This window comes from Leuciscus leuciscus (genome assembly GCF_965113295.1).
Source record: "Leuciscus leuciscus genome assembly, chromosome: 18".
Classification (NCBI taxonomy): Eukaryota; Metazoa; Chordata; class Actinopteri; order Cypriniformes; family Leuciscidae; genus Leuciscus; species Leuciscus leuciscus.
Window position 1 is genome coordinate 6,356,868 of NC_138742.1, and position 23,235 is coordinate 6,380,102.

Consider the following 23,235-nt stretch of genomic DNA (forward strand, 5'->3'; position numbering starts at 1 on the left):
TATATACAGAGCTCGAAATAAAATTTTTTACTTGGTAGGAGCACCAGCAAATATTTAAGAGCACCATCCAAATTTGATGTTTAGCTCTGCCAGTGGAGCGGAACGACTGGCAGCATCCTGGCGATTAAAAGCCTTAATAATCGAACCCGATGAACATGATTTGTTTGCCACATACTTGTCCTTGCATTTTCTGTGCTTGGCACTCTCTCCGTGTTTAACCAAGCTCTCGCGCTTAAAATGTATTGATTCAGTTCAGTTGTGAACGCTGTGTTACCTGCAAAACTCTGTCCCACAGGCTTTACAGTGAACGCAATGCATTGAACCATCAGCCACTCGAAATCTTTTAGCCACTCTCTCCAAAAGCTGTACGATTTCTTTTCAGCTGGTGGATCCACATTAACCACATCGCCAACTCCAGGATTATTTGTGACTTTAGGTGACGGTTTACAAAATAAATCTGTCAGCGTTTCATCTTCTCTCTTATTTAGCCTTTTAAATTTCGCGCGGTAGTCAGCTCCCTGTCACGCAGTGAAAGGGAGTGATTGACAGCTAATTAACCAATCTAAAATCTGCTTTAAAGTTAAGAACGTAAGGATGAAGTTTGATTGGTTATGTAACGTTCGATAGAATGATGGTCCGGCCACCGCGTATCAGCGCACATAAGGTACACACTGTGCAATTTCGATTTAATCAAAAGTATCTTGTGTTACGAAGATGAATGAAAGTCTTACGGGGTTGGAACAACATGAGGGTGAGTAATTACTGAGAATTTTCATTTTTGGGTGAACTATCCCTTTAAGCATCAGATCAGCATATTAAAATGATTTCTGAAGGATCATATTGTAATTGTAATAATATTTCACAATTTTACAGTTTTTACTGCATTTTTCATCAAATAAATGCATCATTGAAAGTTAATGTACTGCAGAGTGTTACTTTAATGTCTCTGGTATCACTTTCTGCTCTTTCTTCTGACATAATAAAAAAAAAATCCATTTATTGTGTCCATTTATTATTTATCTTTCCGCTTCATGACTGTGTCTGTGTCAGTGTTCATTTTGCCGTAAGGACCGACTGGTCTTGACATGATGCTTTTAAACGTGTTCACAGCTCACAGCAGCTCCCAGACACCTCCCTGGCTCTTTGGTCAGCGCTGACTTCGCTGCAAACCAGCTCACTAAAATCTACCCCAACACATTTGGCCAGAAGCCTGCCCTGAAGTAAGCCCAAAATGCTCTTTTCACTTGCTTTATGTGTTGCTTTTTGAGTGTTAACGGTCTGTGTGCTGTGCTTCAGGTCAGTTTATCTCCATAACAACAAGCTAACGGATGCCGGCCTGCCAGAGAGCATGTTTAATGGATCAGACAACCTCGAGATCCTCATTATGTCCAGTAATTTCCTTCGTTATGTCCCTAAAAGTCTGCCCACCGCCCTCTACCGTCTACACCTGAAGGTAAGACCCGTGCGTAGCTCATTAAATGAAGAGATTACACAAAAACAAGTGCTCAGCAATCGTTTACACGCACTCAGGTTGTTCTGAACCACTTTCAGTCCACATCACTAAGATACATAATGGCATAATTGCCCCAGTACACATCTCTGAATCAAAAAATAACCATTGTTTATATAATTGTTTGTCTATTTTTATGCAGAACAACAAGCTGGAGAAGATTCCCGCTGGTGCATTCGATAATTTGTCTCATCTTCGAGAACTTTACCTGCAAAACAACTTCTTGAGTAATGATGGCGTGGACAACGAGACCTTCAGGTCAGCATGACTGAATAAACCAAGAAAAACCCTAATTTACCTCCCACTCTTTCTTCTGCACGGCTCTCTTCTTCTTCATCTTGTAAAAACTCTACCCTGAGCTGTAACTGATGGAAAATATCCTGCCTTCTCTCATCAGTCACTTGAACAGTATGGAATATCTGGATTTGTCCAATAACAACTTGACCATGGTTCCTCTCGGGCTACCCCGCAATATCGTCCTGCTTCACCTGGAGAAGAATTACATCCAGAGCATCGCAGTCAACGCTCTGACGCCCATCCGAAACTTGGAGTACCTGCTCCTCCACAACAACCACCTCCGCTCTCGCTCCATCCATCCGGCCGCCTTCCAGGGCCTCAAACGTCTCCACACCGTCCACATGTACAACAACCTCCTAGAGCGAGTTCCCCGCGGCCTTCCTCGCCGCGCGAAAACCCTCATGCTTCTCCACAACCACATCAGCGAGATCGGACGCAACGATCTGATCACGCTTTACACCCTCACCGAGCTCAACCTCAGTTACAACCGCCTCACCAGTGCCAAGCTCCACAGAGAGGCCTTCAGGAAGCTCAGGATCCTGGAGACGTTGGATCTGTCGGGAAACAAGCTCCAGGCGCTGCCGCTGGGGCTTCCCAAGAGCCTCCAGATTCTGAAGGTGAAGGACAACCAGATGACTGAGGTACCAGAAGGAGCTCTGATGGGAATGAGCTCGCTGAGGGAGATCTACCTGGCCAACAACCAACTGAAGCTCAACTCCATCTACCAGGGAGCGTGGCAGGAGCTGAGCGCACTCACGGTGAGAGATAGTGTGGAAGAAATGTAATATTTTCCATATGTTTGGTTTTTCTTTATAAATGAAATTGCTTAGAAAGGCAGTAATTTGATAATAAGATAATTTGCATGAGGACTGATTTGATAGAAACAAAGACCAGTTATTGATCTTATGAATGTACAGTATATGACCATTTTATAAAATGGTTAGTTCCGATCCTTGATTCTGATTGGTCAATAGCTGTGTTTTATTCACGATAAAATTAAAATTAGGTAGGTAAAGTCTCAACCAGTTATCAACTAGATTACAATGGTTTTGTGCAAGTAACTTATAACTGATGTTATAGGTTGACCTCAGGAAAAGCATTTTATTTTATATTCTGTTCTTTTATTTATTTTTTTAGTGTGGATAAGCAATCTCAGAGAGAGCTTGTTTTTCTCCCTTCAGCTGGATAAGAAAAGCAGACTCTTACATAAAAGACAAGATATAAAAGGGTGAAATATCTGTCATTGCATGCTCTCATAAGTGCTGTTTGTAGCCAAGGAAAGATTCATGTGATCTGTTTCCTGATCCATAAAGTCCAATTTCACATTTGAAGGTTTGGGGTTTGTCCATCTCCCTTTATTGTGTGATATATGGAGAAAGAGGATGCTTGAGCATGTTTTATGTGTGTTTCAGACGCTGGATCTCTCCGGTAACATGTTGTCTCACGTTCCTCCTGACCTGCCCGAGTCTCTGGAGTTCCTTCACCTGCAGAACAACAGGATCAGCTCGGTTTCCGCCACAGCCTTCCTCAACACACCCAACATTAAAGGGATCTTCCTCAGGTGACTCCTGCTCTTTCTCTCTTTCATGATTATGAGTAGTGTTTGTACTTTAACTCGTCGTGAGGCCTGCGTCCCACTAGAAGATTGTTCGGTCGAAAGCATATTTTGAAAGAAATCTTTTTACATTACCCAAGGCTGCATTTAATTGATCAAAAATACAGTGAAATTGGGAAATATTATTGCAAATTAAAATAACTGGTTTCTATTTGAATATACTTTAAAATGTAATTTATTCCTGCGATCAAAGCTGAATTTTCAGCATCATTACTCCAGTCTTCAGCGTCACATGACCCTTCAGAAATCATTCTAATATGATGGTTTGCTGCTCAAGAAACATTTCTAATTAATATCAGTGTTGAAAACTGAAACTGTGATGCAATATTTTTTCAGGATTCTTTGATGAATAGAAAGTCCAAAAGAACAGCATTTATTTTAAATAGAAATATTTTGTAATATTATAAATATCTTGATTGTCTTTTGATCAATTTGATGCATCCTTGCTGGACAAACTTTCTGCACTTTCTAATCATTATGGAATAGATGTCTCCTATAAGTATAAATGAGCAGTTAATAAAACAAAAAACATGTCATATAAAGGTCATAAATGGTGTTGTTTAATCAGTCAAAAGTCATAAACTGTTTTAGCAAAACTGGATCGGCACATGGATTTTTGTTCATTATCCTGACTTTGCAAGTAAACACATTTTACCGCCGTTCTGATGGCTTATTAATTGTCTGCAAGGGTTTTTGCATGTCTGTTTATGTTTTCGTGTCAAAACCAGATAAAACCCAGATGACTTCAAAATCTCATGTAAACGTGGCTTGTTTGCATTGTTGGCTTTTATAATGAGCCAATGTGTTTTGTTTATACATGCAAACACATTTGAATCAGATCATTCTTTTTCTCAAACTCTGCGATTCATTTCTGTGGTCTGTTGGATCTGCTCTGCTATAATGAACTTATTTCAGAGCTCACACAGCTGTACTAACTCCCACATAACGCGAGGCGAGAACATTTCCCATAAAATCATACAATATCATAACAAGCGTTCAGAGTGTAATCTGAGTCGGGGAGCATGTGGACTGAATGACATGGTGCATTTTAAGAACATTTCTCAAAATAGTTTTCCCATCTTGATCTGTTTATTGGTTTCAGAAATATGAGAAGCACTGGGATTTGGACTAGTTTAGGTGCTGGGATGTGATGATGATGATGATGATGATGATGATGGTGCAACATGAAAATACGCTGACTCAGGTTTAATGATGGTGTTTATACAAAAGAAGAAGAGATGTTCCTTCTGCTGTGAGATTACTTTGCTATGTTGTTATTTCATCTGGTGTGTTTTTGTTTTTTTGAGTAGATGAGATTTTGTTTTTATAGAATCCTATATCTATAGAATTTTAACATTCTAATCAACTTTTTATGTTACATTTAACAATTTTCTTAACAAATATGTCCCTCTCTGAACAATCATTTTTATCTAACACATAATAGGATTTAAAAATGTGTATTTCAGACCCCGGTTTGTTGTGCAATGCACTGCTAAACTGATTTTTTTCCCTCAGTATTTTTGTCTAGTTTTTCAGTACAAATATACAAATATTTTTAAATCAGGATACATTTGTTAGAGAAGCAAAATTATTAAAGATAAGTCATGTGTCACGTTCAGTTTTGTTTTGTTCATGGACTCTTGAGTGCGTTTTCATCTGTCACATGCTTCTTTGTTCAGTTTCCCGCTACTCATCCGTCTCCTTGGTTACCATCATTATTAGTTCATGTGCGTCAGCTGTGTTGAGTAATTATCCTTGTTATGTTCACTACTTAAGTTGTTCCTTCTCCTGCACTCCTTGTCCGGTCACTGTAATACCTATGTCATGGTGCATGATTCTTGAGAGTTGCTATTAAATTGTTTGGATTTTATCTTTAGCCTGTTTCTCACTACTCTACACCATTACAGATGACCGGACCTCCAAAATGGATATAAGAGCTCAGTTTATTTCAGTGCACTTACCCGCCCGCTCGACGACGAGACCCTAAAGACCCTGTTCTGGATTGGGGCGAACTTCCACAACCCCATCTACCTTCCAGAGCGTACAGCCCCGACCCAGAACCTGGCCAGACCCAGAACCTGGCCAGACCCAGAACCTGACCAGACCCAGAGCCCAGCCCGTCACCATCCCCATCAACTGGAGACTTCCGGCTGCAGCGACGATTAAGCCCGTGCCCGAGAATGGGAGGGCAGAGCACACCATCGGCCCGGAGTTGAAGCACCACGGAGAGTCTGACCAGGGGTGGGAGCCGGGGAACACGCCCATCGCCGTGGGAATCCTCATCAAGTTCGAGGGGATGGAAGCGAGCCACGCCCGCCCTCCCGGCACTGAGAGCGAGCACTGGCTGGACCTGTTGGACAGATTAAGTGTGGAGAGTCTAATTCCTTGTGTCCCTTGAACTCATCTGAATCTTCTTCATCAGTCCTGTTATCCTCACCCAGCCTCCCTCTCCCACCACTACATACTGCCATCAGGAATGCTAAATTTTTTTTGTCAGTTTTTGTGCCACTCTCCATTTTCAGTCCTCAGCCAAGCCTGCCACCCAGTCATCATCACTCCCCATCAGTCCCTCTGTGTCACCCCATCCTCCTCTCAGTGGCGTGGCTACACCGTGGACCTGCTGGGAGCCTACTCGTCCTGGGTGCGACGAGCCCGTGGCTCCGCCTCCAGCCTCGCTGTTCTGTCCCACCTTGACCCGGCGACCCGGCTCCTGCGCTTGCGCTCCTTCCCTCCTCTACTCCAGTGTTGACCATCAGCCATTCGCCCTCACCGGGCTTCCTTAAGCCTGGAACACACCAAGCCGACGCAGACGAACTAGCGCTGATGAAAGCCGACTGTGTTGTCGCCTCGCGTCGGGGTAAAAAGCTGCACTTGAACACACCGAGAGAACTACAGCCGACTGTCAGCTAGAATGCGCGTTCTGCGCCTGCGTGTAAATGAGACAGCTGTCTATTTCTGCAGATATATTCGTCTATATTCGTCATTCAAAAAGGGAAACCGGCGCTGCCGGCTGCAGTTACACAAACCGTAAACAAAGCAGTGCGTGCTTACCGTTTTGAATATCAATCCTGCTAAACACTGTCTTTATTCCACTCCTCTCGTGTTAATATTGAAATATGCACCAGGGAACACTCAGGTAAGATGACATATCATTAGAACAGCCTTCTATCTGTACCGTTTTGACTTTGCTCGCTATTTTGCTATTATTCTCGTGCACTGACTCGGTCACTAAGCTGAACAGCCAATCAGAGTTCCCTCTTTCACCGACGGCCCGACGCCGATTCAACATGTCGAATCGGCCGTTACAAAGCCGACGAGGACCAATTTCAGCCGACGGTGCGGAACACACTGAGAAGATTTAGTCGGCCGACGCACGGAAACTGCCCGACGGCCGACCGTCGGCTTGGTGTGTTCCAGGCTTTAGACCCTCAGCTCCACCTGAGTCGGACATCGCCACGCCTCCACTGTGCACTTGCGGGCTGTCCGCTGCCCTCCGTCACTCCACCCCTTTGACTTCGGCAAGCTCCGCCCTCCCTCAGGCTCCTCCTCCGCCCTCGGTCACACCAGCTCATCCTCAGCCTTCCGGATCCCCACTTCCATCTCTGGGGGTCGTCGCGGAGGCTTCGTCGCAGCCGCCTAGATCATCGGCATCCCATCACTTCCTCGGACTTCCGTCTGCGTGGTGGGCTCCACCTCCCAAGGCTCCTTCGACATCGGTCGTTCCCCAGATGTCACCACCATCATGGCTCCTCCCGCCGTCGACTCCGCCTTGGGCTCCGGCATGGCTGAGCTCTTGGTCGCATCCACCTGGCCACTCCTCCCGTCTTCACCACGGATGCTACCTCCTGCTCCTCCCTGGTCGTCGCCATCTGTCTGTCCGCCTGCTCCTTCCACCAGCCCTTTGCCACGTCCTAAACCTCCGCCATCTCTCCATCTGTCAACAATCTTCTACGGCACGAGGACGCGCCTTGCCGGGAGGGGCGTTATGTCATGTTCAGTTACGTTTCGTTCATGGACTTTGAATTTGTTTTCATCTGTCACATATTTCTTTGTTCAGTTTCCCGCTACTCATCTGTCTCCTTGGTTACCGTCATTATTAGTTCATGTGCGTCAGCTGTGTTGAGTAATTATCCTTGTTATGTTCACTACTTAAGTTGTTCCTTCTCCTGCACTCCTTGTCCGGTCACTGTAATACCTACGTCATGTTAATGTGAGTTTCACAGTCTGTTTCATGATTCTTGAGTGCTGCTATTAAAGTGTTTGGAGTGTCTTCAGCCTGTTCCTGACTACACCACACCGTTACATCTTGTTTTTTCTAAAAATCGAAATTGTATTAAAATGCTTAAAGCAAGAAACTATTTGCCAGTGGAGTCAGAAAAATAAACTTAATTCATAGAGAAAACATATTTATTTTTCTGAACCTTTTTAAGCTTGAAGTAGCTTAATTGTCATCATTATGCCATTTTCCTTCTCAGGTAATTGTATCTTGATTTAAGAATGTTTAGATATTTGTACTGTGGAAAAAAAGACAAATATACTGAGAAAGAGAATTGTGTAAAAATGATAATGAAAAGCAAATTTTTAATTTGTACCTTTGTGAAACTAAATATTTACTATGAAGTATTATGTTATTAATAAAATAATAATTTATACTTGGAAGCACTTTGATCAAAAATTTGATAAACGCTCATCTTTTGAAATTACCCATGTTTCACTTTATAATGTTGCCGACTATATTCACTCTTAGAAATAAAGGTTCAATGGGGTTCTATATAAAACACAAGCGTTCTTATTAATGCTTATTAATGAATTAATTTTAATGAACGCTTTTTGACAAAAAGTTTCTATATAAGGAAAAATGTCTTAAATCAGTTTTCAAAGTGTGAGGCGAACCAGAGCATGTCAGTGGTAAAAAAATGAATTGAACAAATTAATATATTTTTTGCAGTCAATACATTATAGTGGTAACAATACTTTAAAAACCAAAAAGAAGCACGTCGTTATGTTTCTGCTCCTCTGTTTTGGTGGAATCAAATAAAAAGACCTTTATGTCACTAGGCCTACTAGGCCTCTGTTATTTTCTGTAAAATTTCACCAAAAATTTAAATGGTCATTCACGTTGGCAGAAAAACAGAGGCATTCAAGAAGCGAACGGAAGTGGAAGTGAACATGAAAATTGTTCGATATACATATATATTGAGTTGATTCCCCAAACCCAATGCTCATGTTGCAGAGGCAGATTCCAGGCCTCTTGTACATAATTTCCTGTCCGCTCTCTGCAGTATCTATTAATATGGAAGAAAATGAAAATGATGGATTCATGTGCATCAATAAAGCACTCAGTCTCAAGTGCGTAGGTGAACGACATCATGGACATGATGGAAGTTGACATGCCTGAGCCATTACAAGCCATGTCAGTGTAATTTTTTTGCAATTTAGCTGGTCTATTAAAAAAAATATGGGCTGGAGAGCTGAATTCCTGCTTTGATTTGAGAGCATCCAACAGTCCAGGATTGAACGACTCATCTTTTCTGAGAATTCACTCACCATCTAAACTGGAATGAGATGGCATGTTCGAAGTGAAAAACACTACTAAAAATGATGTTCTTCCTCAGTATTTTTGTCTTGTTTTCCAGTACAAATATCTAAACTTTCTTAAAGCAACATACAACTTGATCTAAATGGTTCCTAGGGAGTTATACTCTATCAGTGTCAGTGTTTCTGAATTCCCCGAAACGCCTCCATTGTAGTCTTGAGTTTTCTTCCAGGAACGAACACGTCACAATATTCCCCATTTTAATAATTCATACGCAGAATAAAGGGGCGGGGCCTGGTTGAGTTAGTTAGTAATGTGTTGAAACTGGCGGTTATGGTAAGAGGCGGGACATTTCGCAAACACGCTCGAAGCTCTTGACCAATCACAACACACCGGTTAAGCCGACCAATCAGAGCACAGTGTGCTTTTCAGAAGGAGGGGCTTCATAGAGACAGGAACTAAACAGAGCGTTACTGACAGACTGGGAAGAGAGGAGCTGCAAAAATTGAGAATATGGGAAAAATAATGTGTTTTGAACATTCAAGTATGAAAACTTGTTCTAGTAGAGGCCAAAAACAAAATCAAGACTTTGTAAAAGGGCATAATTGGTCCCCTTTAAGATATTAAAAATATATATCAAAAATAAGTCTTTTAAAAGACTTCTTTTTTAAAAACATGAAAATAGGCCTTCCAGTGGGGTCAGAAAAATAAAGTAGTTTCACCCTAGAATAAAGTTTATTTTGTATTCTGAGCCCATTGGAAGGCCTATTCACTTGTTTTAAGGTTAAACACTTCTTTTTGATAGATTTTTCAGAAACAAGACATAACATCTTAAGTAATTTTGCTTCTCAAGTAAATGTATCCTGATTTAGGAATGTTTAGATATTTGTACAGGAAAACTAGACAAAAATACCGAGGAAGAAAATGTTTTTTCTTTTAAATTCAGTGCATTAACTATTTCTCTGCCTCTCTCATTCTCTTTCTCCCTCAGATTTAATCGTCTCTCAGTTCATTCGGTATCCGAAGAGTCTTTTTCTCACCTGTCCAAGCTTCAGGTGTTGGACATTGGCCACGGTAACATCTCTCCCAACCGAGGCCGAGGAGGAGGAGAAGAGGAGGAAGAGGAGGAGGAGGACTTACCGTTTGATGAAGACGAGGAGAAACATTCATGAGTCAGGAAGGAATGGAAAACAGTAAAATTCATGCCCTGAACTTTCCCTTACTCAAAAATAAAATAAAAATGACAACCAGTTTGAATTTATACATGCATTTTGGCTGCTGACAGAGTGTGACTCATTTCTAAATTACGTTCGAGTGCATGGGAAGATATTATAGACATGAAAAAGGCTTGATTTTCATTTGGCTTTATGTTGTAATCAGATGCAATGGTAAGAAAAGAAGTGTCTCATAAACAGTATGTAAATATCTGGTGCAGGATACCGGAAAGATTTATTGGTTGTCTTTTATTTTTTTGTTTTTGTGATGTTTGCCAATTCATGACTCATTGCTCACTGTGTTTACATGTATGAATACATTTTGTGCTATGAAATTATAATTTCTTTCTCAAGAGAAAAGGCTCATCTGAGTATTTCTTTTCTTCTGTAAAGGAAGACTGACTGAAAAAGTGTATACCAGGTCTTCTGAAGTCATGTGGAAACTGACTGAATTTAAGTAGAAATCTCATTTAGATTCAAAAGTGGTGCATCAATGTGCAACACTACATTTTATATCATTGATAGTTTGATGTTTAGACAGTTTTCCCAAGAACAACTTAAATTTTGGGGTGCTATTCACAAATCTATTGATTTGAAAAGATTTGATGATTTTGAAAGATTTGTAACATAACATAACAGGGGATATCATTATTTGTTTGTTTGTTTGGTGTGCACCATTCAGAATCAGTTGAGAATGTTTTTTTTTTTTTTAACTCCCATCAATTCCTGATTTTGAATTGAATTGGAACTCAGGAAGCAAAATGGAACCGGAATTGAATTTTAATTTTAATAAGGAAGCAGAATTTAAAGGGATGGTTCGGAGTAAAATCAACCTAGGGTCCTTTGCACCATGACCTCGAGCCAAACACCCCCCAGAAGCCTTTTCCCCTTGGTCGAACATTATTAAAGTTAGAGCTTATTTAGAGATATCAGCCGGATGTCTTAGTGCAGCCGCTAGTGGATCCTATGATGTATCTCGTAAATTACCCCACTAATAATGCCCAGAATGGTACCAAACTTCTACAGTAGTACAAATAGGTTCTGTGCTCATAAAACGAGGCATTGGAAAGTTTGTAAGTACATCAGGAGTTTATTTAAATAACACTTGTCTGATGGCTAATGCTACCGCTAACCCGGACGTCGAGGTCACTTCAGTGATTTGGGAAAAGCACGTAAAAGTCCTGGCAGAAAGCGATGCATAAGGATGAAGTGTAACGACGCCCAGTTCCAGGAATGCACTAATATTTTGTTGGTAGTACCAGTTTGCAACAATTATTAGTTAACACTAAGTTGTTAACACTTCGGAAAAATTTTTTATAAATTTTTTTGGATAAACTGGCTTTCTGCCAGGACTTTTTTATGCTTTTCCCAAATCACTGAAGTGACGTCGACGTCCGGGTTAGCGGTAGCGATCCATTAGCACCTGCACTAAGATATCTCTAAATATCTAAAAGGCTGATATCTCTAAATAAGCTCTAACTTTTGGCTCGAGGTCATGGTGCAAAGGACCCTATAGGTTGATTTTACTCCGAACCATCCCTTTAAATAAACTGAAATTCATATAACCCAAATAAGTGTAATTTTAACAAGAAAAATGCAAATTAATGTTGGCTTAAAGGTGCAGTAAGTAATATTGACAGCTAGTGGTTGAAATGGGTACTGCAGTCCAAATTCAAAATATTGGAGAGAGTTGCTTCCCCTGCCTCCTCCTCTTCAGACTCGACGCTCACGCGGGTTGCCAGATTGAGGACACGCAACAGGAACGAGCGCAACTGACAATGGAAGGCAACGAGTCTTACACTGTACTGTAAGTTGATTTATCCACATTTTCATATTCCTCAGGATTTTTAGATAGATGCCGATACTTTTTTTTTTTTTGTCGGGAATCTACGATCTCTGACCTAGTTTGTTTGCTGTGTTTTCCTGCCAACTGGCAACCCGGGGTGTCAAAATACGATTGGGTAAATCGGCAGTGGGCGGGATCACACAGATCAAAACAAAAACAGACATTCCAACACGGAACTCACATTTTAAAGTAAGAATAACTGGCGTATTGAATATGAATATATTCTTGAATATGAACTTAGCATGTTTTCTAAATATCTGCAAACATATGGTGTTTTTATGCTTTACTACAGTCAAAAAAATAAACAAGTAAAAATAACATACAGCAACATTAAAGTTTGAAGGTTTTATAGGCCTTACAGATTTACAAACATGAACACTTAATTTACAAAGAATGCACCCAAAATTCCAATTTCCTGTTAAATTTATTTTGAATTAGAATTAGAATTCCAAATCCTGTCATTTCAATTCAACTTCCTGTCAGTTTAGACCAATTCTATTCAAAATGAACACTCATGAATTAAAAGAGAGTTTTGAATTTTGCACATTTCTGCTTGGCAGATGTCGTCCCTCAAGACCTGCATGAAGATTCTTCAAAAATTCTCATTTTGTGCTCAACGGAAGACAGGTTTGGAAGGATACAAGGGTGAGTAAATGATGACAGAATTCTCAGTTTACTTATCATGACAGCCTTTCAAGCCAGTCTGATGTGTTGTTGTTAACTTTTCTCCATCATGTAAAGAAAGTTTTGATAATTATATGTACTTTTTGTGCAGACAGATTTGTGTTATGCTTTAGAGTTCTTCTTTCATCATGCAGAATGTGGTGATTTTCTGAAATCGCTTTCAGAGTTTAATGAACGGAAAGGTCTTCTGTAGAAGATAGGGTGTTTAAACTGCCAGCCAGTTCCTAGAAGAAAAAAAATAAAGTTTATTACCTGTCTAACTAATGAATGTGTCGCGATGGGTAACTGCACATGACATGCAACACAAATATGAAGATATTTGTGTTCTAATTCTCCAGCTAAAAGCTCAAGATAGTGAGCTTGTCATCTTCGCAGGTCGTTTCATTTAACATTTTGAACATTCTCTTTGACAGCACATTTTGCACTCGCACAGAATGCTTTTTTTTTCTCCATTCCATTGAGCTACTTTTCCATTATTTTTCAAGGTAAATGCGCACTAGACGGACGCCATTAACCTTTGCACTCGCATCTCGTGAGTCGTGAAACAACAATAAAAGGCATTAAAAAGCAAACGTGAAACCTATTATAGTTGATTGGACAAAAGCAAAAAGGTCCTTAACCCTTGTGCTGTGCTGAAAATCCCTGACCTGAAAATCCCTGTCTTTTTATTTAAAGAAATAATTTAAGGATTAAATGGGATTTAAGGGAGTAAAGAAGAAGAATGGTAAAAGAAGTTCTAGGTCTAATCATATAGCCTAATATGTGACCCTGGATCATTTGGATATATTTGCACGGATATATTTGTGGCAATAGCCAACAAAACATTGTATGGGTCAAAATTATAGATTTTTCTTTTATGCCAAAAATCATTAGGATATTAAGTAAAGATCATGTTCCATGAAGATATTTTTTAAATTTCCCACCTTAAATATATAAAACATTTATTTTTGTGAATGGATGCAGCACTATAGCCAATAGAAATGGACAACTTTAAAGGCGATTTTCTCAATATTTCGATTTTTCTGTACCCTCAGATTCCAGATTTTCAAATAGTTGTATCTCAGCCAAATATTGTCCTATCCTAACAAACCATACATCAATGGAAAGATTATGTATTCAGCTTTCAGATGATGTATAAATCTCAATTAAAAAAAAATTACACATAAGACTGGTTTTGTGGTTTAGTTGTGAAGTAATCCATTTAAACTCTGCAAATAATATTTTATTTTATAATATGCACACATTCACTCTTGTCAGTATGTCTAATATGTCAAAAAAAATAAATAAATCAATGTTTTTTTTGTCTCGTTTCTTCGTCACATTCAGTTATGAATGAGTTTCATAGACAGTATATAAAATGGACACAGCGACCCCATTGGATTCAAACGGAGAAAAGTGAAGTCAATTAGAAGCACTCACTTCCTGATGGTCGAGCGTACTGCGCAGACTCAAACTGAGCTTCTTCTAGTAGCTGTGCCGAGAGAAATCTGAATCATTCCCTTCCGAATCTTGCAGAGACGGAGAGTGTGAGTAGGAGGTGTCCATGAGCTAGGAGCAGGAGAAACTTTTGCTAAGTATTCTGATGAATTATTTTGTCATTTTGCCTCCACGTCTCCCCGATTGCCCTCGAGCTTCTCCTCCTGTCCATACGGTAATCTCTCTACTGTGCGACAGAGAGTCGTGTGGTTATGACGCAATCGTTAGCCTATTTTTACAAAAACTGCTTCTACGGGGTCATAACGTAAGATACAAGGTAATGGAGCCTTTTATACATTTTCGTGTTTCTTTAGAAATAAATAATGGACAAATAGAGTCTTTAAACGCCTCAGATGTAAAGTTATTCGCTGTCAAAGTGACGCCAAAATGAATGGGAGTCAATGGATTGCTAACAGCAGGTGATGGTCCGCTAATCAATGGCGGCGCCCGGGGAAGCTTCAATTTTTACGAAACATTGGCCCCCTGATGAGTTTAAATGAGTGCATATTTTCAATTCAAAATGGCGAAATTATTTTAAAAGGTTGAATTGTTAGCATCCCTGTATGTAACTGTGGGTCTTAAACATATCCATTGTAAAACAGTTGTCAAATGTTAAATGTTTAGTTTACTCTTTCGCTGTTAAAACTTAAAGCGTTACGTTGGAATTACCACTCGTCTTCTGCGAACATTAAGACATTTTGACATTGATGAGCGCTGTTAGACCGCTGAAACAAAATGAGTTAAAATGTTATTTTTGATCGGGAACACCTCACACGTGTAACACAAATTATCAAAACGTTTTTGGGAAGTTGTTATGAGCTGTGTTTGTAAATTCAGTATGCTTTAGAGACCAATAGCGTAGCCAGAAAAGAGACTTTATGAAAATCTGGGTGTGCCACATTTATTGTCAGATTACTGTGCAAAATTATTAACCATAACCATATAAGACCAATGCGATAACATTAACTACCAAATCCTCTCAGGGTCAAAGTGACTGGAACACATGGTTAAAATCACATGCTAAAATGTATTAGACTAATTGGTTTCCAAATTTCATCCTCTCAGCTAATAATTCACCACACAAAATATTTATCCTTTCCCAGAGCGAACCTTTATTTAATGTAGCCTATCTATCATTTTCTTTTACCTCGTGTGCTTTTTGAGGAAAAGAGCATGTCATAGGCTACACATAGGCCTATAGCATCATCTAATTTCGCTAGCTGTAAACAAGTGACAGAGTGAAAAATGCCCTCAGGTTTTGATATTACTCTCACAACCTTGGACACCACCAACAAAAGTAAAGTGAACCCTGGATATTTATTTTTCAACTGTGCACGATTGTGTTTGGTTGCATTTTTATACTCGTATTTAGAATTGCAACCCTGCTATTTTTCCTTTTGTAGATCACAATGTTTGATTAATTCTTGTTCATTTAGCGCAAATGGTTTGTGTACGAGTCATGTGCTTTCCAGCGCTGATTGTGCAAACACACTTGTAATCTCATCATGTTGTGTTAAAGGGCACCTATTATGCAAAATTCACTTTTACATGGTGTTTGAACATAAATGTGTGTTGGCAGTGTGTGAGCAAAACCACCCTAGAATGATAATAATCCACCCAGTAGTTTTTTTACTATCTCAATAAATCACAAGCACTGTCTCAGAACGCCCTGTTCTAGATTTCCCTCACTGTGACGTAGAAATGCGCTAAGCCCCACCGACGTGGTTTGATTGACAGTCTGGTTTTGGCATAGACCCCGCCCTCGGTGATCTGCATCCTCCATTGTTTCAACGACAGCCGGTGTGTAATGTCTCATAAGAAGTGTAACTTAGGTGTTCTGTTGTGGAATTTAAGAATGGACATAGTAGTCTTCACTGACATCAGAGCCACTGAAAATGCAGCGGATGGATTTTATTTATGAAGAAACGGCGCCACTTAAACTTCCTTCATTTTCTGACTGACTGTTTAGTGAACGAGGGTCAAAGTTAATCAAGTGTGGATCATTGCCTACAGTTCGCGATTCAACGTCACCTCCAGAAGTAAGTGTATTTTATGATTTTTGAGCAAATAGTCATTTCAATCGATGTCAGCCAGTTCAACAACAAATGCGTCTAAAGCTATTTATTGTCGTCGTCATAGATGTCTCAACAAACAACGTCAGACAGTTTTATGTCACGTAGGCTATCATTTTTGCAGCAATTACAAATGTAAATAAATAAAGGTCTGCTCTATCTCCATAGACAGTATATAAACGTCTATCTCCTCCCCTTAAGAAAAAAATGTATAAATCGTTTGTACTTAGCAAACGTTATCACAGTATTTGTGTGTGTGTAGTTTCAAAAAATTGCGCGAACTTTATCACAGTTCGCGTGTGTGTGTGTGTGTGTGTGTGTGTGTGTGTGTGTGTTGCACATCCATAATTGCAAAGGGGACGCGATTAAAACTTTGTAAGTACATAAATGTATCAAATAACCATTCCGAGACGTTTAGTCCATTCTCATTCGTGTCTCTTCATCATCTGGGTCCAGCAGCAGGGCGGGGATATGCAGCTCATTAACATTTAAGGTGGCACACTCCAAAACAGCTCTTTGTAAAACAGGCCCCAAAAATGACATTTTCAAATGGTTATAATAAATTAACTGTGGGGTATTTTGTGCTGAAACTTCACAAATGCATTCTGGGGACACCCAAGACCAATATTACATCTTGTAAAAAGGGGCATAATAGGTGCCCTTTAAGTGAGGTTTGGGTGTTGAAGCACATTTATCAGTGATGCTTATTAAACAAGGATACATTATTTGAAAGGAAATAGCTCTTTGCAGTCCCCTGCATTATTGCCAAATCATCACGATCAAATGACTGTATATAAATGTTTTATTGATGCATTCCCCCTCACAGTATTAACAAAATTTTGGCCCATGAATTCTATCATTAATTATCTTCAGAACAGACGTAATCTGTGGAAGTGGGGATCACAGATGTTCATCAATGTGTCTTGCGTCACGGTCCAAATAATAACACTCGCTAACCAGCAGAATGAGAGTAAAATGGGATTAGATGAGTAAATTAGAAATGATTTTCCTTCCTTTTGTAGAAACAGCAACTCAACATAACGCAATGCAACACGAGTGCGAAATGTCCACAACAATTTAAAAGGAAACGGTTTTTCCTTTGACAAAAATATTTCTTGCAAATGAGAGGAAAATAAAGCAAGATACAGTTTGATAGCTGAAATATTAATGGGCAGTGAATCTTTTATAATTAGCTACGTTAATTTTTGGTAATTCCTGTGAGAAAATCAATTATAAGTGCAAATGTGACATGTTTTTACTTTTAAAAAAGAAGTTCACCTTAGAATACTGAAATGACATCTCTCCTATTGAACAGAATAGCTAAAATGTCATGCATTATTGTTTTTGTCTTGCTTTGTCAAGGTCACTATTAATCTTGACCTTGTGAGCTCAACATAACAAAAGCTGTTTAAATGTCATCTTCTCCCGCTTTTCTTTAGTCTGGAGGTAAATAATGCTGTTTCTATGCTCAATATATCTGCTGCTGCTCTCAAGACATCAGTGTCCAACACTACGATTCCTTTCATTGCCTGCCAACTTGAGAGTGCAGGAAGTTTATTAGATGCATCTGTACAGAGAAAAGGTGAGTGATGAGCAGTTTCATTTCTTTCCTTATGAAAAAGTTGAGATTACAAGAAAACCAGTGGCATTGCCAATGAAGCTGCTGTCATTCAAATATCCGCACGTCTTCTCTCCACATATGTGTAGCAGAACCTAACGCATTTCTCCTCCATGCATGGAAATCCCGTCCGCGTTTATCCACGGAGAACAGATTCTGTGCATCAATGTCAAAGGCTGAGAGAGGGATTTCATCCTAATTCAGTTAATCACAAAGACCACATGGAACACTCTATATATTTCAATGAGTAAAGCTGAGCGCTTTAATCAGCTCTGAGAGACGACAGCAGCCGGCCATGAACCGGCCCGCGTGCCACGGCTTTACTGGCCTTCGTAATCAGCGCAAATGAGTTTCATCAGAGATTAGAGACCGCGACATACACGTTTGACTGCAGAGTGAGACCTGAAATATACTCTACGCAAGTACATCAGCGCAAATGCTTTATCACTGAGTTACGAAACGTGCAATACAGTTGGATGCTCAGTAATGCCGTAAGAGGTGATATAGCTGTCTTCAGGTCAACTACTGTCAGATTCTCAGTGTTGCTTCAAAACTCTTACAAATATTGGTTTCAAAAGAGGGTTTTCACAGCAATGTAATAGAAGAAGAATTTTAGGTTCCTTGAAGAACCTTTTAGGGTGTGTCCACACTTGTAGTTTGGTTAGTTTGGTCCGGACCCAAAAAAAACAAGACATTTAGTCCTGGTCCGCTTAGCGTTCACATTGGCATTTTAACACAGAAACTAAAGATACCGAACCTAAAGGCATAGGGATATGTTCACAACCTGATTGGTCGGCTTTAATACGTATATTTCGTGCCGGAACTTAGCCTACTGAACATCAAAAACAACGCTGTGTTCTGGGATAAATGCGCTCGCTGTATGTGCGTAGCTACATATGATGGTATTTTGACCAGCTGAACTCGTGAAGAGCTTATAAAATGAGTAAAGGAGTCAAAACATGAACTGATGCCTGAACTGAACTGTGATGGGCAACATCATGATTATGACGAGAAAAAAACTTTTTGTCCTTTTTAGGGTCGCATCTTGTGACATCACGTCCTGTTTTTGGTTCGTTTAGATGTCTTTGGGTGCTTTCACACCTGCCTCATTTAGTTTGGTTGAATCGCACTAGAGTTTGTTTTCCCCATTGGTGCGGTTCGTTTGGGCAGGTGTGAATGCGGCAATCGCACTCGGGTGCGCACCAAAAGCGGACCAAACAAGCGTGAGATGGTCTCGGTACGCTTTGAAACGAACTCTGGAGCGGTTCGTTTGTGGTGAGAACCTGATCCGGCCTCGAACAGAACCAACTGCGAATTTTTGGACTAAACCAGTTGCCGTAGTCAGCTGCGCTGTGCATTATAGGATGAGGAGAAATGTTTGTTGACAGTTTGCACTTTAAGCATGGCAGCTCGCGGACAAACTTGGAGTTGTGAGGAGGTGCGGAGCCTGATAGAAATTATTAACATTATTTTCGAGCCGCATCCTCACTTCATTCTCAAATATTTAGTTTGTCTAAAGTGGTGTAGACAAACTATATAATAAAAATAAAATATGACCAAGGATACAATCAGCCCACGCAGTCGTCTCTCCATAGTAAACAGCGGCGTGTTGTCTGCCAGATTTTCCACCTCTTTGTTTACTTCTGGGAGTTCTGTTGGAATTTTCCCGCACGTTAATTCTGACCAAACGAAGTGCAGTTATGGAAATAAGTTCAAGACACATCTGGTCAACGAATGATGTGGATGTTGTCACGTGACTGCATTTTGGTTCATTTTATCAACTCATAAACTGATCCGGACCAGAGCGATCAGTGTGGTGTGAAAAGGAACCAAAACGCCTGAGAAATGCTACAAAGTATTATTTTTCGCCCTTGGTCCGGACCAAATGAACCAAACTACAGATGTGAAAGCACCCTTTGTTCCGTTCATATTTCATTCGAACCGCACCAGAGTTCGTTTGGAAGTGGACCGAGACGCATCTTTTCAGCGGTGTCGGTCCGCTTGTTTGGTGGCATCAGCGTTCACACTTATTCAAATGAACCGCACTAACAGAGCAATCACACCAGAGTTTGATTTAATCCAACCAATCATGCCAAGTGTGAACACAGCCTAAAAAGTTCTTAAAAGAACCATTCTCTTAAAAATAAAGGTTCTTCATTGGCAATGGCTCAGGAAGAACCTTTAAAATCCATGGAAACTTTCTATTCTACAAAAGGTTCTTTATAGTGGAAAAAGATTAGATTTGGAAAAATGTTCTTTAGAACACACTGTACATTATGTTCTTCACACTTCAAAATGGTTCTTTTAAAAACGGTTCATTGAAAGGTTCTTTGGGGAACAAAAAATGGTTCTTCTTATGGCATCACTCCTTTTGGAACATTTCTTTTAAAGAGAGTAGTCTACTGTAAATAACATTTTTCATTATAAAGAATCGTGTGCAATGCAAAGATTCCACACTCTTAAAAAAAAATAAAGGTCCTTTATTGGGCATTGACGGTTCCATTAAGAACCTTTAACATCCATGGAACCTTTCCATTCTACAAAAGGTTATTTATAATGGAAAAGGTTCTTTGGGGAACCAAAAATGGTTCTTCTATGGCATCACTGTGAAAACCCCATTTTGGAACCTTTATTTTTAAGGTAAAGAACATTTAATAATCTAAAGAACCTTGTTTCATTATAAAGAATCCGCGCTCTTAAAAATAAAGGTTCTTCATTGGTATCAATGGTTCCATGAACATCCTTTAACACTTTCTTCACACTGAGAAAAAAAATGTTTCTTTTAAAAACTGTTCACTGAACGTTTTTTTGAAACTCAAAATGGATCTTCTATGATATTGCAGCGAAAACTATTCTTTTGGAACCTTTATTTTTGGATGTTAAAGGTTCTTCACGGAACCGCAGATGCCAATAAGGAGCACTCTATAGGAACCATTAGCATAAAATGCCTAGAAGAAAAGTGTCTGGCTCAGTAAATGAGTTCTGATAAGCTGCCAATAAGTTATTTTTCAGGTAGCTGGCTATAAACATCCAGTTTATTGGCACAGACATATGAAGGTAACTTGAGTAGGTTTGTAACCAGTGCACATGAACACAAACATGCATGATTTTACACATCATTGCTTTTTGAAATGTGCCACAAACTATTCATAATGCAGTGCAACTATTCTCAGTATTGCTTGCGTATAAGAATTTTGAAAAAAATATGAACATTTATTGTGCATTTGGGCCAGACTGATGCCATCTGTTGTTGTTTTTTAAAGAAAAATAACATGACTCGTCATGTTTGTTCAGATTCAAAACATCACCAAGATTTAAAGCACTCAGATTGAGTTAACCATTTTTATAAAAATGATATGAAATCGTTCAAAAATTACGGAAAAGCTTATAAAGGTTAATGTACAGACAGTTTCATGTAAGTTCAGTAAAATAATATTCCTCACAAAGGATTCTCTGGGTTTTAAAGTGTTTCTGGACTAATTTAGCACACTTTCTGAGATGTGCATGGTATATTACATACCAATATTTATTTTTGAATAATCATACAGCAATTTCACAGCTCATATATGACTGGGATCACACTTTTATTTATTAGCACTGCTTACCTAAAGTGGCTTCCTCAGTGCTTTTTGAATGAGTCGTTGCAATAATTCGCTGAACGCTGAACAGTAGGACCGACCCAGATGTGTTTCGCACAAGAACGGGAGAGGAGAATGTCCACTGAAAAACTGATTTTCTTCCTCTTGTTCTCCATTACAAATATTTAAACATTCTTAAATCAAGATACATTTACTTGAGAACTTGTTTACAAGTCTTGTTTTCTTAAAAAATGATCAAAATTAAGTGATAAAAAAATAAATAACGGCTTTCTGCTTTTTAATTGAAAGGGAAAACAAGTTTATTTTTCTGACCCCACTGGCAGAGATTTGTTCTTTTCAGAAAACAAGTCTAATTATCTTATGTCGTTTTGCTTCTCAAGTAAATGTATCCTGATTTAAGAATGTTTGGATATTTGTACTTGGAAAACAAGACAAAAATACTGAGCAAGAAAATAATTTTTCACAGTGCATCCGATAAAATAAAACATTCAACATCACAGTCAATGTCGATTTTCACGCGCAACTGCGATCTTTACAATATTTTACAAGGCTTGCTTGAAGAGACGAGAATCAAATATAAGATATAAAATGATATATAAACTTGAGAAATAAAAAAACAACACCGCATAGAGTACATAGCTATGTTGTATTTACAATTCACTCGTGCTTTTTGACAGTCTTGAATCACGTTTCTGTTGAACTACAAGGAAAAGTTTCGCTCTGAACCCAAAGAAACAGGCTGGCTTGGTGACCTGGTTTCTCTTTCCATCCTGGCATTATCTAATGCTCTGAATGGGTCAACTGGGATGTGCTGCCAACAGTGGCATTACTGCGGCATTGGCCCATATGTGCAGGATCATACCATGTGTTGCCTCATGACTGTCAGAGAAAAACGGAAAGGAAATAATACGTGTCGTCCGTTCCCGTGGATTCTTTTTCAGTCTGCGCCCTGAAAGGTTTCGATGGTCGCTATACGTTAGTCTCGAGACCGTTCATATCGATGGCACAATGTTCCTTGTCTCTGTGTTTCAGGTGGCGCGGTGGTATGGGTGGTTTTTTGCGATCTGGAGGCGGTGGACGAACCCCTTCCTCCAGCTGCATGAGACGGGCCACATCTGGAGGAATGTGCTCGGGTTTGCCCTCGGGTGGCGGGGGCTGGAAACTACCATTGTTCTGCTGACAGTTTGGCAAACCCGGGTTAGTCACGGGCTTTGTTTCGCAGATGAGAGGGACCTATGGAGAAACAGGGAAAGGCAAATGAAACAATTCTTTTATTTGCTTTGCTCGAATGAAATCTATGTAACAGTTTACAATAAGGTCTTATGTGTTAACATTGGTTAAAAGCTACGTTTCTATCCAAAGTTGTAAATTTAAAGGGTTACTTCAGCCATAATTTACTCATCCTCAAGTGTATATAACTTTTCTTCTTTCCACCGAACACAATCTGAGTTATATATTAGAAAAATATCCCAGCTCTTCCAAGCTTTACAATGGGAGTGAATGGTAACTGAGTTTTTGAAGCCCTGAAAGTGCATCCATCCATCAATAAACGCATTTTTGTAAGCAAAATACCGGTATCCATATTTATAACTTTATAAAGTACAATTACTGGCGCACGCTTGTCGAGTTCCAGTGGAAGAGTGACCTCTGACCCGATGTATGACGTATTGACGAATGTGGAGGCACAGATGATAGAGCAAAACAAAACACCGGTCATGAATTATAAGTCTAAAACGAGAATATTTAAAGAGAAATGTCAGAGGAGCTT

General features: G+C 39.6%; 2 protein-coding genes and 1 long non-coding RNA gene across 3 annotated transcripts in view; 1 reads left to right on the forward strand and 2 right to left on the reverse strand.

The window, feature by feature from the left end:
* The window catches only part of podn (podocan), a 24,713-nt gene extending 13,231 nt beyond the window's left edge, over positions 1 to 11,482 (forward strand). The window contains 6 exon segments of the mRNA XM_082144378.1: positions 1,111 to 1,220; positions 1,297 to 1,453; positions 1,653 to 1,768; positions 1,908 to 2,565; positions 3,220 to 3,368; positions 9,950 to 11,482. Of these exon segments, the coding sequence (XP_082000504.1) occupies positions 1,111 to 1,220; positions 1,297 to 1,453; positions 1,653 to 1,768; positions 1,908 to 2,565; positions 3,220 to 3,368; positions 9,950 to 10,130 (1,371 nt within the window). The 3' untranslated portion in view covers positions 10,131 to 11,482.
* On the reverse strand, positions 3,386 to 9,939 carry LOC309480032. Its single transcript, XR_014199513.1, has 3 exons — positions 6,849 to 9,939; positions 5,518 to 6,207; positions 3,386 to 5,483 (listed from the first exon to the last, which is right to left on the reverse strand). It is a non-coding gene; the product is annotated as an uncharacterized lncRNA (long non-coding RNA).
* An 8,719-nt stretch (positions 11,483 to 20,201) lies between the features above and the next one.
* slc1a7b (solute carrier family 1 member 7b) overlaps positions 20,202 to 23,235 on the reverse strand; it is a 64,744-nt gene continuing 61,710 nt past the window's right edge. Inside the window, exon 11 of the mRNA XM_082145596.1 lies at positions 20,202 to 22,700. Coding sequence (XP_082001722.1) covers positions 22,437 to 22,700 — 264 coding nt within the window. The 3' untranslated portion in view covers positions 20,202 to 22,436. The remainder of the gene's footprint in view (positions 22,701 to 23,235) is intronic.